The 19,470-nt window shown below is 37.3% G+C and overlaps 1 protein-coding gene across 1 annotated transcript in view; it reads right to left on the reverse strand.

The window, feature by feature from the left end:
* Nucleotides 1-19,470, reverse strand: part of PKHD1 (PKHD1 ciliary IPT domain containing fibrocystin/polyductin) — a gene marked incomplete at both ends in the record, with an annotated part of 251,755 nt that overhangs the window by 57,553 nt on the left and 174,732 nt on the right. The window contains 7 exons of the mRNA XM_080615087.1: nt 5,535-5,695; nt 8,795-8,957; nt 10,088-10,966; nt 11,287-11,439; nt 13,222-13,376; nt 14,215-14,302; nt 16,235-16,348. Coding sequence (XP_080471213.1) covers nt 5,535-5,695; nt 8,795-8,957; nt 10,088-10,966; nt 11,287-11,439; nt 13,222-13,376; nt 14,215-14,302; nt 16,235-16,348 — 1,713 coding nt within the window. The remainder of the gene's footprint in view (nt 1-5,534; nt 5,696-8,794; nt 8,958-10,087; nt 10,967-11,286; nt 11,440-13,221; nt 13,377-14,214; nt 14,303-16,234; nt 16,349-19,470) is intronic.

Genomic DNA, 19,470 nt, shown 5'->3' on the forward strand with positions numbered 1-19,470 from the left:
GTTTCTGGATGGTATCTAGTAATAATAAAAACCAGCTACTGACTCAGATTTGTGGGCATCACTGAAGCAGGAATGATAAATAAGACTAATACAGTCCCCAGGAGAAAAAGGCATGTTGTCTGAGCTACTGAGCTGTAATGAGAGGTTCCAGGCAAAGAACCTGTCTCAGTTTTTGTTCCTTGGTGCTGTAAACTCCACTCAGACCCTGTACACTGTTTTCTGTGGGATTAGCCTCTACATACTGCACAACCTTTCAAGTGCTCTAGTAATCCAGAAGAACAGGCACACTGGCTGAGAGTGATCAAGTGCATGGGTTGGGAAAGAATCTCCCTGCACTAATTACCTCCCTAGTAGTCACTCTTTGTCTTCATCAGCAGTATTTAGAAAGTCCTAATTACCAGACCTTCCTACCACATCATCCAAAACTTTGAATCCACAAATCACTGTCAGACCTCAAAGATTCCTTCAGATCACTGAGCATCCTTACAGAATTTTGAAAATGGGTCCAGAAAAGGCCTTCTGAACTTATTTGATCTGTTCCCTCCCTCACCTTGGGAAAAGACCAGCTCCATCTGGATCAGCTAAGGATGTTTGCATAACTTTTACTGATAATGACACTACAACCCACTCAGGCAAGTTATTACAGTGTTTTGTTTTCTTTATTGTAACCTTTCCTCCCTTAATTTAAAATTATCTTGATGACATTTTAGTCTATTTTTTTTTGATCCTATAGACTTTGGGAGTGATTTATTTTTATCTTCTCCAAAGCAGTTTTCCTTATTTTGAAGGTAGTTCTTAATTCTCTCATCCATTTCTTCTCTTCAAAACCGAGCCGCCCAAGTTTCAGCCGTTTTTCATAGCTCCAGTTTTCCAGATGCCTAATAATTCTTCTCACCTTTAACTGTCAGACTACTAAATCAATCCATGAGTCATGTGTGCATTGGTTATTCAGACTATATGTACCACCAATGGCTTATAAATCACAACTTCAGAACCACCACCCTGAAATACTAACCTCATCATGTCAATGATAAAAAAGCTGATGTTCAAGTCACAGACAATATTTATATACAGAAAGGTAGACAGGTGGATATCAGATCCATAACTAAACTCCTAAATGAAGATGATGTGGTGTTTGGGGGCTTCTGAGCTATTTTTTAACTCACAGGGAAACAAATGGACTCTCTGAGACATCACAAACTCTAAAAATGGTGTCATTTTCCAAAATAACTTTTTAAATATAACAGTTTGGTTTTGAAAGTGACAGGCATCAAAAAAATCATCCCAACTTTGTTCTTGGCTTTGGCCTCAGTTAAGGTCTGCTGAAACCTTTATCAGGGATGTGTTTTCAGGAAATTTAAATAAAAGTTACAGGCATTTTCTGATCATATTACGTTTGAGTTTTATAAAACAATAACTTGGTAACAGTTCTTTTAATGTTCTCCATTGTACCTTTAACTCATTTTACATGGAACATTTATTGCAGAAAAAGCAAATTTTTATCTGCGAACAAACACAACAACAAACTTCAGAGGAAAACAATAAATGTTTCATGCCAATATTGCATCTGTTTTATTCCTTGCAAATCTACCAAACCTGAATTCTCTTCTCAATCAGCTTTAATTACTACACAGTTATACATAGCAGGTGTGGTTAATCATAGTCCTTGAAATATTAAATATATATGGTGCAACATTTTTAAACAGCTTACTGCTAAATTATTCTCACAGCTTGTGTGTCAACACTGTACACTTCCACAACTATTAATTGCTAAGTTTATTCAATAATAAAAATTATCAGAAGAAAGCAGATTGCACAAATATCTGTGATCCACATCCCTGGGAATTTAAAACTATTTAGACTTAGATATGACAGGTTATTGTTCTGGCCAATTTGAAGCCATTCTTAAAGAGAAAGAAAAAGAATGTGAATGACTCACTTCTGGATTTGCACACTGGGGGTTGGATCTCTGACTTCATGAATATAAACACGCAAAGGTACCTATCCTGAAGAATTTAATATTGACTGGGATGCCAGCCTGCTTTCATGCTCTAATACCTTGCTATATGTAATTCTCATAGTCTAATGCTTAGCTACAAATATCAGCTGAGATTAAAGGCCTATATAGAAAGTTGCAACATTTTGGGTTTGCTTGGAAAGTGAGTCATATTCTCCCCTCTAACAAGGGGAAAAACAGTTCTGCAAGTATAGATACTGACAGACAGATTTTTCTGATGGCCATTTCCTTTCTTCATTCCCCTCCCCAAGTTCCCATTTCTCTGGCTATAGCTCCATTGTAATATCTCTCCTACAAGGCAGGATAAAAGAAGAAAAATGTTCTTAAGTTACTGGTCCTCTGCTACATGTCCTCCAAGGGAAGACAATAAACTTCAATGTCTCTGGGAGCTGGCTGTTGTCAGATTACAGACATGAGGCAGTATGATAACAGTCCTATAAATATTGCAGATAGCCAGCAAATGGTTGGAATTTTAACTACAGCATCATGGTTGTATCAGCTTTTCTTTGTGGAGAAGGGATTTTAAACTGGACACACATCAACTGAGCACACAAACTTCTGACTTACCCGTCATTCCTCAGCTAGAAATGCTCATGTTTATAGTTAATTCTGCTGTATAGCTTGTGGTGCTGGTGTTTCCTGTATCATGGTACCATTTAATGCTTCAGGCCTGGCCCCAAGCTCTTTTGTAGGAGGTTTGGTGTAGAGATGAGTTTTGGGAGAAAAACATTTTGTCATCCAAAAATGGCAGCTCAAAGAGATTAAAATAATTACAAAATCATGTTAAACTCATTAAATTGTTTTGGATAATTTGAAAAATGATACTGTAAAAGCGTCTCATAAATTATTTAGGGGGGTTGTTGGAAAACACTTCACTCTAAACTTTTGCAGTATTAGATTTAAAACAAAAAAAAAAGGAAAAAACACTCTTGGATTAAAAAAATAATTATGCTTTGTTTGACTCAAAACAACTGTTGTTGTTACTCCTTTTAATTTTACCAGAAATAATGACAACAAAAATCTTGGATCAGTTCCCTCCTGGTTTTGTTTTTTTTTTTTTTTTTTTTTTTTTTGTTTTCTGAATTCTGTGGTTTATCCAGAAAACTAAAACTACAAGTTTTACATTAACAACTCTGCTTCTACAGAAAGCCACAATAAAAAAAAAACCAGGGCTATGACCCAAAGAGCTAACACAGCAGGTGAAAGATCAGGTACACAGAAAAACAAAAGAAAACAAAAGGGAGTACATGGTTAAATATACATTGCCTGTCTCACTACTGGCCATCTACAATGGGCAGAACTCAGGAAGCCAAATGGTCTTTCCTTGCTTTCTGCATACACGCACACTTATATCTACACAAATTAGTTATTATATATGTTCTATATTGATTGCATCTTCAATAAAAGACATCAGGAGAATTAATATCATACTGACTGATCCCTTGTGCTCCAGTTATGGCTCTCACAGCCTCTTCCTTATAGCATTCTTCTGAGGAAACATCTTCCTGGCTTTTGTGTCCCTGAAGTATATTGAGTGTTTCTGTTTGCTCCCCCTTGAAGTCGCTAAGATATCTGGAAATGGCTGAGAGTCAATAATTTCAAGCTGATTGTCTCAACTGAAAGCTCAAAGGGAATGCATATATGCATCTGGATAAAAGTGCAATTAAGAGGATGTGGAAAGCCAGAGCTTTTGACTTGAAGAAACTTGTGCCCCTGAACTGGGGAAGTGGCAAGGATATTGTGTAGCTACCTGAAAAGTCTGTCTCCTGTTTCTGTGGTTACTCAGGCTAGCAAAACACTAAACAGTGCATTGCAGTGCTCTGACAAAGCTGCTGGAAGCAGTTAGAATTACTCAGGTTTAATAAGGTATCAGGTGAATATGTGGATGTGAGGCTCAGTGGGTGGGTCTTGACCACCCAGATAATTTAAGTACTGAATGTTCATCTGGATTCAGGAAAACCAGAACTTCAAGGGTCAAATTCTGCTCAATAGCATCATAACACCACCATCTTCATTAGCCTTGGAACACTGTTGCACCAAAGGGAAATCTGGCCCCACAGGAGACCTGTGGGTGCAGGTAAGTAGAGCATTTTCTCTTATTCATCTAGCATGGGAGCCTGTATTGAGTTGTGCAAAATAGTGCTACAACCTTCATGAAGGAGAAGGAGGGGGTAGAGAATAGAAGATGACGACCATGAATTCACCTCAGCATCAAGCTGTGCCTTTCCAAATGTCAACCTTGAGAGGAACGGAACCGTAAGTCAAAATGCGAAATACAGAGGAATTTAACACATCATTGTGAAGGGAGGGGGAAAATATCCCCATTCATATTTGGGCATCAAGAAGAAAACACAGCAATTTTGTTATAGCCTCAGAGGTAGGCAGCATTTACCATATGCTGTTGCCTCCATTACACAAGGAGATAAACCTTGCGGAGTGCAGGTTGATCTGTCAGTGACTTTAGATGGTGGAGATTCCTGGTGTGCCTATGACTGTGTACCAGGGCGTGCTTAAAGTTGTGCAGATCTAAATAAAACCCAGATTCTGTATGCAAAAGTAAGCATGCATTAATATGGAGGTGCTAAGTGGTAATACTGATGGGGTATATGCGCTTGCATGTGGTTCATAATCGGGGGAGAAAAGGTAGAGTAAAACTGAGTGTGTTTGTATCTAGACAACACATTAATCAGCCCTGTAAGCAGCCAGTTAGAGTGGGATCCTTAGAGGAAAAGCCTTACACATTAGACATTTTGTTTAAAGATTAAAGAAGTTCTCATGTTTAATCAGTTTTACAGCGGGATGGAAAACAGGATTAATTACAGTCCCTTCCATCAGTCTCCCATACCACTGGAGTCACAAATGATGCACCTTTTCAGCAAAATGGCCACAATCAGCAGCAGGCACGGGAAAAGCTAATTGTAATTAAAGAGTTTATTTGGAATCAGAGAGCAGAGTTTTAATCAGGATGAGAACGGAGCCTTGCTGTGTGAACCTTCAGAAAGTGGTTGCTGAGCAGAATGGGCCTTTTTAAAACAGAGAGAGGGGCCTTTAAACTTCTGGAGTGGGTTTTCAGCTTGATTATCTCCTCAGTGGGATATGGATGAAAATCCTTGCTGAGCAAATTATTGTTATAATTTTGCATTTATGTAGCATTTACGCGTCACGTCTTAATGCTCTCAGAGGACTTTGCAAAGGGCAGGTAAGTTCTATTCTGGTCTTAAAATGAATTAATTAAACTGTAAAGAGGCAAAGGAGGTTGGGATGATGCCAGGTGACATGATTCTGCAAGAAGGCAGAAAGGCATTATTGGATACAGAACTGTGCAATGAGGTCTCCCAAACTTCTAGACTGTAATTCTCTACACCCATCCTGGAAAGGCATCACACAATCTGGGACCACCATCTTCTCGACCTCAATTGTAAAAAAAGGTCTTAGTGAAAGGCTGGGGTAAAATCACATCTCATGGGTGAAATGTATGCCTGACTTTGCAAGCACTCCAGAGAACACAGACACTTACCAGCTTGCAAGTAGAACTGTGTCCATTCAAATTCTGAGGTTGGGAAAACAGCAACAGGTGGTTCTAGATTCAGGACACTTCCATCTAAATCTTTGAAAAGGGCTTTCCTTGAGCCTCTGCATCTTTTTTCAGGGAACATGGTATCTTCAGAGGTCTGTACACTGACAAGTAGGAGAAGTAATGTTATTATGAAGAGAGTAAGGGAAAAATATTGCGCTGTTGTTTGCAATTTATTTATGCTGGCAACAAACACTTCCACAATATATTGATATTTACAAGGTGAATTCACCTGCCCGAGAAAAGAAAAAAATGGAAAATAAGTGAAAATAGCTGAAACTTAAGCATATCAGTTGAGATCTAGCAAGGTCTGTAAAGAAATTCTGTAGCAATATTTACATTTTGGCATGTTTGTATCCGAACTGACAAAACCCCCCTCCAAACAAATTAACATCATCTTTCTCCAAATGTTGTCTGAATTTGAACAGAAAAAAATCATCTCTTCCCAGTATAACTTCTATCCACAAATCTCCTCCTTCCTGGGGTTTGTCTTGGCCAGCATGGACTGTCTTGGTCCTTAGAGCCAGCTATACTGTAGCAGTTTGAGTACCTTTAGTTCCTTCTTGGCTTTCTTGATTCTAGGAACTGCAGTTATGCATCCATCAATATCCGTATGCCATTAATTTTTTACCTGTAGCAGATGAAACCTGTAGTTGCTGACTGAAGCAGAAATGTCTATTGGCTGCTGTCTCACCAAGTGACCAGAAATATCTCTGCTGCAGTATGTAGTACTGATATGGCACAGGCATTGCTCTTCACATCCACAAGGTGATAGATAGTTTACTTTGACAGAATGGTTTGTACATAGTATTTTGTTAAAAAGCATTGGCTACTCAGCAGTACCTGTTTGTCTTGTTCCTACCACTGCACTCCAGAACAAGGGAGCCCTCTAAAGGGCTAGAAAATTGCACCTTCCGATGGGCAGCTAATCTTATGCAGGAGAAAGCATGAAGCAAGGTGAAATGGCAGACAGTATAAGAGAAGGAGCCGGCAGGAAAGGCACAAATTAAGGCTTGGAGACTCCTGGAACAAGCAGGAAGATTTACAGTCAGGCCGCAGAGGGCCCATCTATCCAAATTAAACAGTTTCAGAGCCCATTCTTTTCCTACATCAACTTGTACAGTCTGTCCATGTCTATAGAGCTAAATTCCCTTAACATTCAAAACAGGATGGTCACATCTGTGACCATCAGTTTGGAAAAGTTCTTGAGCTGAGTTCCCAAACTATGGCATTAATTGGGTCCATGCTAGCTGGCTCATGACAAAGCCAAGCCAAAGGCCATGCTAAGAGTTAAACAGGTTTGTTAGAGGGGAACTCACCTTACCTGAGACATATATATGACAGTTGAAATGAATCATTTCCTAGTCGATGGTCTCTATCAACTACAGAATAAGTTTAGTGTCTTTAGATTACTTGCCTAATTTTTGGATCACTGAAGTTTATTGATCTGAATCACTTGTTGGAGATCTCAAGTACTTTTAACTATATTTTGACTAAAAGTTTAACACAGCTTAAAGGAATTTGCCAACTGATCATATCACTTTTATCACAAAATATAATGAGATAAGATGGCTTGCAATCCAGCAAAGTCCATGGACAAGTTTAAATCTTGAAGAAAACTTAGAATTTCTTGGGCTTCAGTTGGAAAACACCAATTATTGGTATTTTGAATACAGCAAACAGATATAGGCAGAGATTTACAGCTACCGCAGAGAAACAAATGGGCTAATGCCCCAAATCAACACAACTCAAAAGAGGCAGAGAACAAAGATAGATCCTCTAATCCTGACAGCCAATTCTTGAACATCTCTCAGAAGATCCAGCATTTCAGAAGTTTAGGTCTACCAATGGGACAAGCAAAGTATTTCATGGTCCTGCTATATTCCCTGATGTTTCTATTTCGCCTCTTGCTCTAAGGCAATCCTCATCTTCTCTTTGACAAGATATATCCATCAAGGTATCCCTTCAGGATGTGGAAGCAGAACAATGTAGCCCCAGTCTGGATCAAGCTCAGCAGTTGCAAAGGTGGATTAAATAAATGCATGCAGATAATGCATGAGGAGCACCAAGAGGTGTAACCACCCTCAGAGGTTTACCAGACTACGGAGAAAACATTCAGTAATTCATGTGCATTCATCATGTTTGAAAATCACCAGCTCTTGCAATGGACTGCGTATTCAGCAGCTCACTAATAGCATAATATCGTGGGATGGATACAAGAGTGAAACATAATGGGAGCTGACAAGCTGGACAGGTCTCAGAAATCTACACACAAACTAATGCCCAGAGCAAAAAGCAAAAATATAGAATAAAATAAAAAATCTGGCAGAAGGCTGGAGGGGCTCTAAACATTGCATTGTGGGACACCTCCAATTATTTTTGACTGGCAAGTGGAGTCCTTGCTGGATTTTTTTATACTTCAAGGCTTTCCTGACATAGCCTCTCTATTGGGTTCAGTAGTTGTAATAAATAAATAGGCATGTGGTTTCCATTGTATGTGGTATGTTTAAACTGCTGCAACCAGCAGTGACTTAAGGTAACAGATGAAGCTCTCCCCTCCCTCCTCCATGTTCCTCCACACACAGATGATATTCTCTCTAGGCATGAGCAGTTCTGGCAGTCTTTTGACATCTCACAGCCTGCCTGGTACTGATCAACATTTCTGATGTGATATTGCAGGCAAAAATCAAGTTCCAATGCCCCAATCAAAAGGACATTCCCTGTCTCAGGGTTTTTTGCTGGAGGTCCTGACATTTTCTGAAGCCTAAAGCTGAGAAGTCAGAGATGCTCAGGATGTCGTTTTAAGAAATGGGATGTGTGAGCGTTTTTTTGCCAGACAAATGTCAGTAAAAGAGGAAATCCAAGAGGAATAGTCTGGAGATGCACCTTGATGGAATCTGAACCTCAATTTTAAAAAAAAAAAAAAAAAAAAAAAAGCCCTAAAATAAGCGAGGGACTTGTTTGTTTGTTGTCTGGATTCAAGTTTTTCTGTATGTGTTTGTTTGATGTCTGAGCTTGTTCATTTTTGCCAGACAGGAGCAGAGACAAAGAATGGGACTGCTCTGCTGCTAGGCATCCAGTCTAAACAAATTGCTTATACTCTTTTTAAAACAATACAAAAACAGATGTTAGGGTAGTCCCAAAACTGTTGGTGATTTTTTGCATAAACCATTGAAAAAATAATTAAAAATTAAGCATGTTACCTTGTTGGATGAAAGTAAAACTTGTCCTTCTCATTGACATGTAACATCTTTGATGTCTCTGCAGTGATAAGCGGCATGATGCCTAAATGGTCAGCACTTGACATGATGCAGACATCCCTGTCTTCACTGTAGCAGCTCTTTGTAAAACCAGTAAAGGTGACTTCTGCAGGGATTAAGAGAAAATCAAGTAAGGAAAATGGTTACAGGAGTGCCAGAACTAGAGAGAGAAAGGCTTTTTTCTGTTACATTTTCCATGTTAAGTTGCTCCCATGTGTATGCCTTTGTACAAATAATTTTAAATCAGACTAATTGCATTCATCATAGATCTTCAGTTAGCTTTAAAATATTACATAGCTAAGGTATATTTTAAATTAACACAAACCAAGTCATGCCAATATGAATTTAAATCAAAGGAAATAGTAACTGAGAAAGTAAAAAAAGCAAGGGCTGAATTAGTAAGAACCAGCTTACTTGGATGGTTTATCCACTTGCCAGATCTTAATATAAAGATGAGCTGGTGACATGTGCTTGGATCTGTCACTGAACTCTTCTGCAGCTACAAAATCCATGTTTTGCCACAAATTTTCTATGAGACCCTGAGCAAGTCTATTTGTCTTTCCTGTCTCTCTTATTCTTCAGCAAAAAGAGGATAATGTATTTTCTTACAAAAATATGTAACAGGGATAAATAAACCTGTAAGTTATTTAGATCCCACCACAGCAAACAGCTATCTAGGTTCTAAGTGCAAAAATTATTCTGGGGACTGTAAAATTCATTTGAACTAAAGATGCGGAATACATACATAACTAACTTTTATTCCTCTTGTGCAATGCCTTATAACAATAAAAGCCATAACTGTTTCTGTGCAGCTGTAGTCATTATGTTCTACGCAAATTCTATACAAAGTGTGCTATTCACATCTCAAGCTCAGTATCTTCATTTAGCTAGAGGTAACTGTAGATCAGAGAGATGAATCAAGTGGAAAAATAGCACAGAAGGCAGGCGTGTTTGAGGTAGAATATTACACATTATTTTATACATTAATAGAAATACATTAGCAAATGACATAATTATACTGCAGTAGATTCAGGAAGTCAAAAAACCAAACAATACATTTTGTTGTTGTTGAACTGTATAAAAGTGAAGAACAATTCAGTTATAAATGTCACTGAATCTTGGATTTCCCCACTTTCCCGTTTGTGGGTGTGGAAGCTGCAACTTCAATTGGAAAAATGTAATTAGTCAGGAAAAACAGTGACAGAATAATCTGGCCAGTGGATACAGAAGACCAACCTTCCAGCTTCATGAGTCCCAGGACTTTTGTACAATTCCCAGTTTTGTGCCATGGGTTATCTGGCCTTTGGCTAGGAACAGTGGTGAATGTAGGCCATAAAATCCCAACACGGCCTCTTAGAGGGTAAGATGGTGGTCGATCTTTGGCTGTTTGAATGGCTGAATGAGGTTTGATCCTGTCTCTGATGCAGTCAAAAGTTGAGCTTGTTGCGACAATGATGGAGTTTCTGAGTTCTATGAATCTTTTTCCTGTCTGGCATTGCTTGGCGTACAGACAATACACTACTGCCATGAGTCCCACAGTGTTGTCCACCAGCACTATATTGTCAATGATGACGCTGCTTCCAAGGTGGAACATGATACCGTAGTCATAATTCTTATAGGATAGAAAACCTGTGATTCTAGTGCAGGTCTGAAATCCATCTCCTTGGTACAGATGAATGCCATGGAGACTTGAATGGGCCACATTTTCACTGTAATACCCTCCATCTAGCAAACACTCTTGCCCCCTAATATGGAAGCCAATTCTCTCAGATCCTGCCACAACATTGCCACAGAGGGAGACACCAATGGCAAGGTTCGTCTTGATGCCAGCAACCCAGTTTAATGAGTCTTCTGGCTGCCTGCTCAGAATGACAAGGTTTCTGATAAGAGAATGATTTTGCCCTTCCAAATCGATGCCAGGTCCAACTGTGTTAAACACCGTATTATCACGTAACAAGATCCAGTTGCTCATAACTGCTTTAATGCCAGCTCCGCAGCTACCATTAATGCTGGATGACATGACCGAGGACTCTTGGGATATATTCCTGAATTCAATAGCAGAAAGTTGAGGAGGCCCAAAGTTCAAAAATTCAATATTTAAGAGCTGAAGGATACCTGAAATGAGATAACTATAATGAAATAAAAGCTTATAAAATCACATAAGAACCAGCAAGAATGACACCCATTTAATCAGCTTTCAGGCATATAATAACAGGCAATATTTGTCAGTGTATTGCTAGCAATTAGTGGGGTTTTTTTATAAATATGTATAAATCTATAGTAAAAAACAACTACGCACAGAACCTAAAATAAATATTTAATTACTTATGCTTAAAACTACTGCATAGCAGATGCAAATGGATACACCTGTTTCTAGACCATACTTTCTTGGGCAGAACTGATCTGGTCAATGAGGGCAGATGAATCTCAACTACCTTCAAACTCTGTCCCACTGGAGTCTGTAAAACGTCCCACCAGAATCCTCCCCGTGCAAGCCACATCAGACTTGATCTGTACATTCCGTGTTAGGAGTCCAACCTCTGCAGCCAAAGGGATGCGTCTACTGTCTTCTGTGTCATGGGAATGCCCTGGGGAGTTTCAAGAAAGGAAATGTGACAAGTGTCTATCATACCTATAAACCAGTGCTTTGAGGGACATAAAGCCTGACAGCTTATGCACAGCTTCTATGCAGAATCTGCACTGACATTCAGGTGTGTTTTTCTTCCAGCAGAATTTACATGCATCAACACAAAAACAGAAAGGCCACCTGCCCATCAAATATTCACTATGCACTTATATTTTACCAACATATTTCATTTTTAGAAAAAGAAGGTGCTAAACATTTTCCCTGCAGTATGCCAAATCAACGAACAGCTTCACACTTCATTTTTTTCTAAGTTATATGTGCTGGAGCTATTCTTCAGTACACTGTAGAGTTGGTTTCCGTGAATGACAATGCTTAAACCCAATTTGCTACAGAGTCTTGGTTGTGTGTGTTTTCTAAATAAAGGCTTTCTAAATGAGACTTTTGAGAAGGTTTACGCAGATGTCTAGATTTGAATCAATTTCAGGTGACTTTAGATTTCTACAGCCATGATTTAGCTACCCAAACTGGTTTTATGTACAATGGAGAGCATTAGGCAATTCTCAAGTGTAATTTGTTATCTATTTTATACATCTGCTTAGGGGGAGATGAAATAGAAGTGAACTGTATGTATTTTTCTGCTTTAATTACCAAGGGAGCTGAGAATGACTAGCTCATGTGCAAACACATACTGTAGATATCACATTTGCCCAGGTGAATTGCAGTAATTTATGTAGCTCTTAATTCTCCCATCAGATCTTTTCTATGCAGTTACATCTAACAACTGGTGCAGTAATTAATGTTATGCAGTCGTTTCATCTCAGGATACACTTATATCTGTTCTCTGGCTCCAAGACTGACTGGCAGGTTTCATTCTTTCCTTTCTATCTTTTTTATTTTTTTTTTTTAATGCAATTTTCATACAAAACTGTGAAAAGGAGGCTACTATCAACTAAAACTATGGATAACTGCAGAATAGTGCTCAGTGCCAAGTGAACTTTCATTTGCAGGTAAAGCCATTTAAAATACACGATAGCTCTGAACTTGTTTATCCATCATACTAAATTCTGTGCTACTACCTTGAATAAAGACTAAATGAAAAAAAAAATTGCTATGCATAACAAAAATCCTGAGTTTTGAGCTTCTGAATTTGACCTGTTAATAAAATTCTTCTATTTTTTTTAATAGATGGTAAGAGATTTACTTTATAGGTTTAAATAAAATTAAATAAATTATCAACAGTGCATCTCTCTTTCCACTGAAACACAGATTCCGTGTAATCTACAGAGGAAATAAAGCTATATACAAATTTTATGTTTAGTTATATATTAGATTACAGATACATTAGTTTCATGCCATGGAACTGAAACTCACTGAATTTAATTATTTTGATTTTTTTTTAAAAAAAGGATTTGTTTCAGTTTTTCAGTTTTTGCCACAGAACAAAAAATATGCAAATGGCCTAAGAAAACCTGCACTTTCTTCCCCCTTTAAAATCTGTGACATTCTCTCTATGTTAATCAGTTTACTTAAAACATGAAACACCAGGACGTTTTCCAAAAATATTCAGCACTATATTCATTCTATTTCCAGAAATTCATGTTAACATCAGCCATTCGGTGAAATTTTGAACATCATGTTTTCAGTATCAAAATGATGAGAAAAAGGCATACGGAGAAAGAAATTTAGAGACCTCAATAAAGTAAAATTGATCTTGTTGCAATATGAAATGGAAAGTAAATGCTTCAGAAAAAAGCTCTTTCAAATGGAAAGAAAGATTCCTTACCTATATGTCTGTGTAGAAGGCGTTCATTAATTTTTATGTTATGACCATTTACTTCTTTAAGTGTAACGACTTCAGCTTGGTGGGCTTCGTAGGAGGAAGAACTGATCACAATAGCTCCACCATGACTCCAGTCTACTTTGTCCTCCACAAAAATTCTGTAATGCCAAATTACTAAGTTAATGTAATTACATTTCTGAGAGTTATGTTAGATTTCCTTGAAAAACTTCACAACAGCATTGCCTAGGCAGATCTCAGATAGAATCCACAGACTATGCTCTAAGAAAAACAGCTTTAGGGCTTTCTTCAAAAGCAGATGTCTAACATATGTGGGAGGAAATTAATCCTGAAATGTCTATTTCACACCATTGATTAACAAGGTATACAGTCCCAGTACAGAGTTGCATGGCCCAAGTAAGTTGCATACCAGAGATGTGTCAGACCATTTTTGGTGCTAGGAATATCCTACAGAGCTGAAAGTCAGCTTTGGACTTTCTTTGGACAACAAAATGTAAGTGTTCACTTGTAGGGTTTTGTGTGTGTATGTGTGCCCTTGGCATTTAAGCTTCCACTATAGTTTATCGGTACAGCTAGTAGTGGGTGGAAGGCAATTCATCTCTCTCCGAATTTGGCACGTAGAGCAATATTTGATTCCCTAAAGAAAAGTACCTCTTGCTATGTAAAGTGTTCCAGGATATCTAAGACATTACTTTGTAGACGTGATAGGAAGGAAGAAGGAGGGAGAAAGGGAGAGAAAAAATGAGGGGAGGGAGGAAGGGAGGAAGGAACGGAGAGAGGCAGTCAGGCAGGCAGGAAATCTCAAATTAATTCTTCTTTAGAATTAAAGTTAATCTAAAAATAGTATTATTTTCTTGCAAGAAGTAATATAGCTGTTCTTTTAAAAAGAAAAGAGTAATGCAACTCATAGGAACATGCTAGTAATACGGTCAGGAGCCAAAACTTAATATTTGGAGGTATATTTGGGAAAAATACCACCTTTCATTGCCAGGAGCAACATTAGTTCCAAGATGTGTCCAAGATGTCTTAGGATAAGCACTATAAATTTGCACCTGTCCATAAACCCCTGGAAAAAGCAGAAGCAGAAGTTCAAATTTTAGGGGAGAGACTTGAGAAGAACTGAACTAATAATTAAATACAAGGGAATCTTTATATTTATTAAAGCATGCTTCTATATTTTATGAAAAGTGTAAGAACAGCACATAGCCTCCACCTGAAAAATAAAGTGAACTAGAAATGAACCATTAATAAAATAAAATTACCATCACATGTAAAAACAAGAAAGAGGATTGTACCATAGAAATCTCATTAACTCAAATTAGAATTACAAAGGTATCAACCTGAAAAAAATCTACAGAATTAGAAAAATTCAGTAAAAACTCCAGGAACAAAAGATACCAAAATTTACTCATTTATATTTCTTATCTGTGGAAAAAACCAAACAAACAAAAAAAAAACCAACCAAAAAAACCCCACCATTTTTTTCTGGAAAGGAAATCCAAAACCATGGCAAAAAGTTAAGGTACATAAAATTTTCATACAGATACTCCAAGAAGATTACATTTGAAACATAAAAAAAATCTGATTTCCTGCATTGAAATGTTTTGTTCCAATTTGCTGACCTGATCTGAAATCTTTTCATTTGTGTCAGTTCAGCATTTGTCCTACATCTCTAATAGTAGAGGAGTTGTGCTTCAAATGTTTAGCGAACCTGTTTTACTGCTTGGGCTAATCTCCGCAGACAGCTTTTTTCCATGATGTACTGTGCAACTATATTCCAAAAAAAGACTGCAGCAAGCACAGGTAATGCAACCCTGACTATCCCACCAAAACAGACTTTCAAAATAGCTTCCATGATATTGCATTTGCTGTGGTTTAAAATGATAGCATGAATAGTTGTGAAGTCTCACATGATAGTATGATAAGCTGCAGCAATGCATCTATTTTCTTTTCTAGACACTAAAATCATAGGAAGTTAAATAGCTAGCCACTGTTATACTTGAACTCCTCAGTAATCTAGACTTTAAAACCCCTTCAAAATCCATTTCCTCTGTCAGTTAGGTGTCTGTCTTGCTTTCCAAACATTACGCTTAGTTATTTGCTAGAAGTTTGTAATTGTTTGATCAATGTGTGCAATAGTTTCTCAATGTCATCATCAGAAATTAATTTGGAATTTTTAATTATTTATTCATATTTTTCTCTAAATTTCTTTAATATTCTACAAATCTTGCCCAGGCAATTTCTCTTGCTAGAATTCTGAGTTTCTACTGTCTTTACAAGAGTTCCTCAGTGAATAAAACCCTGCAATACTCACCTAGTGTTTAAAACATTTTAAAACATGCAAACCCAAAAAAGTTAACTTATTTCTTTAACCTTAACTATATAAGAACAAGTACAAGTTAACATAAACCTTCTTCTGCCAGTTTTTCTGTGTGTTTAAGTGCTTGGAAATATTTAAATGTGTACATTTGGGTCCATGTGGTAGGTCTTGGATGCAATTACTCTCACTTAAGACAGGCATTTAAAAACAGTTATGTAAGTTTAAGCTCATCATGCTAGCCTTGAAATTTGAGGGTAATTTTTTTCATCCTAAGAGAGACCAAAGATGACTGAGATCAAAGCAATATGCATTTCTCTCCACTTAGCAAGGTCATCTTAGTTTTAATACTTTCAACTTTGACAGCTATCTTCTACAAATCTCAAGTCTCCAACCAACAAAAACCCTTGCACATGCGTCTTTTAAGTCATCTCCAGTTTCTTATATAAAGACCTCAGGATTTGACATCTAGTTTCTCACTTCTGTCAAATTTTGCCTAAACAAAGTCCTCCACAGAAAATCCAGGACTTGACCTGGTGAAAGTTAAAATTTTTAGATCAAAAAAAGTGTGTACTTTTATTAGATGTTTTCCTATATGACACTGCAACAGGCTTAACAGTGGTAGATTTGGCTGTTGCCTAAGACTGGTTTCCTGTGAAAAGCTGAACTCATGTTACATACCAATACTCCCCGGGTGGACATTTATTTCCTCTAGCTGATCACAGTAAATCCCTTCAGATGCTCGAAGAAGGACCAGCAGCTTTAAATCCCTTTCTAAGGGATGATGAATAGAACCTGCAACAAAGACAGAACAGCAACAACTCACCAGAAAGATATCAATGTCTTTTGTAATGCTGAAATTCAGAGGTAACTGGGGTGCATGAATCCAAATGTAGGGGTCTAAATTTCTCTCCTCAGCCTATTTTTGCCTTTCTGGTCCTTTACCATTTCACCAGGTCCCATGTAATGTGTTCTTCAACCAGGCTGAATAAAACAGTTGTTCCTACCAATTGAAATATTGAGGGAAAAGAGTAAGGGAGAAGAAAATGCCCAAGAATTTTTGGTGTGTGATGGTGTGCTCTTATCTTGTGGTGGCAAGTCTGTATAGTGAACTGTATTCCAAATTTGACTTTATTTGTTTCACCAAGAGTAGTTTACAGCTTCAGGAGAAAATGTCCCAGCACTAAACAGACACTAAGGAGGATAAAGTAGGACAGCTTTTGCCCTGGAGAAATGTATGTGGAGTCCAGTAAAAGAGTTCAGCGTTCCTTTAAAATTAGAGATTAAATCAATTATGCAACAGAAAACTGCAGCAGATGTAGAACTAAAAAATATATACATATCTCTACAAAATTAGTTGGCCTGTCACATTCTTTTACTATTTAAAAATTACTAGTTTGGAAAGGAAAGCTGATTTTGTATCCTAAAGAAATATTTCTCTTTAAAAGCATTTTTAAATAAGTGAAATAAGTAAAAAATGTACTGTTCCCCACCAGTGTCTGACAATATCTGTGGATATTTAGATTCTCTTTACAGCTTTTTAAATGGGTAAAAGACAAGCAGTACAGGATTTGCATACTCTCCATTTAATATATCTCACACCAGTGAGCTCATATCTTCTCTGGGGACATGAAGGGAATTCAGTCTTGCAGTGTCCATCATCCATCCAAACCATGTTTGACTTTCTTTTTTAAACTCTCATAACTGTGGTTTGAACACAAAAAAAACAGGAACTGGGCTGTCACCAAATACTGCTTTCACAAAGCAAAACTAGTAATAAGCACTTTCACCACTGATGCACTAGGTTAAACAAATATCCACTGAAAGTAACAGAACTATGTAGACATTTGTGTCTATTTTTGTGTATAGAGTGACTGTTTTCCTCCTTCACTGTCACAGCAAGTTATGATTTAAAATATTCAGCCTGAATATACCTTTCACAATCCTTGGGTCAACCTTCTCCCCTAAGATAAAGTTATTAGCTACAGTGAAGACTAAAGAAAGACAACAAAAAACTCTGGAGACCTTTATACTGAATTTACAATGTTATTCACAATTACCAGTTCCTAATCATGATGATGTCTCTTCCAGTATCTGAAGGGGGCCTACAAGGATGCTGGGGATGGACTCTTCATCAGGGACTGTAGTGACAGGACAAAGGGTAACGGGTTAAAACTTAAACAGGGTAAGTTTAGATTGGATATAAGGAAAAAGTTCTTTACTGTAAGGGTGGTGAGGCACTGGAATGGGTTGCCCAGGGAGGTTATGAATGCTCCATCCCTGGTGGTGTTCAAGGCCAGGTTGGATGAGGCCTTGGGTGTCATGGTTTAGTGTGAGGTGTCCCTGCCCATGGCAGGGGGGTTGGAACTAGATGATCTTAAGGTCCTTTCCAACCCTAACTATTCTATGATTCTATGATTATTATTAATTATCATTATGAATTACTGTTGGTGTTATTATTGGTATTATTGTTCTACTCCTGGTTACAAAGCATTTACTGTTTCTTCTAGTTAAATCAATTATAAATAGTTATGTGGTTTATTGAATTCTCAGCTCATTTTTAAAACCATTTTTAAGTAGGTTTTCAGGCGTAACAGTCACAGACAATTGCTTGGAAATGTGAATTCTAAAGGTTTGAACTGGACACCATCACTCTTTTAAGAGACTTATATCTGCAATTAGATAAAAATTTGTGATTTTTAATGATAAAAAGCATGATAATAGGTTAAGGAATATTACCCTCATTAAAGAAAAAACAAACACACAAACACAAAATGCAATCAGAGTGACAAAAAAAAAGAAATTATAATAAAACTGTTCTTAATATCTCATCACCATATTAAATTTTTACAAAAGAAATAAAAAAGTGGGAAGATAATGCTCACAGAAATGTTTCAGTGGCTGGAAAATGCAAATGGTATATGACACAAAAGAACATGGGAGGTATCTATAAGCAAAAAAAATTGACTTGTTTGAAGTATATTTAGAACAAAAATAATCTGAATACCTGCGTATTTCCATAAATAGTTCCATGGATTTAAATCAATAGATTTCAGTAGCTTCAACACAACCGCTACAAAAGAAGTGGCCCAGAAAATCATTGGACTATTAAGGTGGACTTTTCAGCAAGTTTGAGATTGCTCACGATGTCTCAGAGCACTTGAAGTAAGCTAATATTGTGCCAATATTTCAAACAAAGATAAAAGTAAAAGCCCCAGGTAATCACAGGCCTGTCAAATTGACACTGATTCTAGGGGAAAAATAAATAAAAATTGAATGTCCAACTCTGAACATAATTAATAAATCATTAAAGGTGGATGATATAATTAATGCCAATCAACCTGGATTTATAGAAAAAAAGGTCCTGTGAAACTTTCTTGTTATCATCTTCTAATGAGATTACAGGTTTAGTTTATAAAGATAATAGCTTTGATATAATATAATTGGCTTCTCCAAGGCACTTGACTTAGTAGCACCAAACTTTCTGATTAATGAACTACACTGGTACAGCACGAACATGGCACACATTAATTTACAGACTGACTTATTAAAATGGGGGCATTGATTCATATAGGTCTGGTCTTGGAAGCTCCGTGGTATGCAACATTTTATGAATGACCCAAAGCAGTGTAAAGATACTGAAAGTAATTGAGAAGCTGACAGAAATGGGCAAAAACCAATTAAAGTCATGGGCCAGCAAAATCAGAAATGATTTGAATGTGAAGAATTAGGAAAGAAAGTGAAGAATATTCAAAATATAAGATGGCAGGTCTTGAGAAGGTATTGTGATTGGATGGAGAGCAAAGGGATAGAAAGGGAAAAGCAAAGTAAGGTCTGAGATACACACTTTGGCTTACTCTAAATACAACCCTACAGAACGGTTCATCAGAACTGAGCATGGTTTAAGCCCAGGCTGT

This window comes from Psittacula echo (assembly GCF_963264785.1).
Source record: "Psittacula echo genome assembly, chromosome: 4".
Lineage (NCBI taxonomy): Eukaryota > Metazoa > Chordata > Aves > Psittaciformes > Psittacidae > Psittacula > Psittacula echo.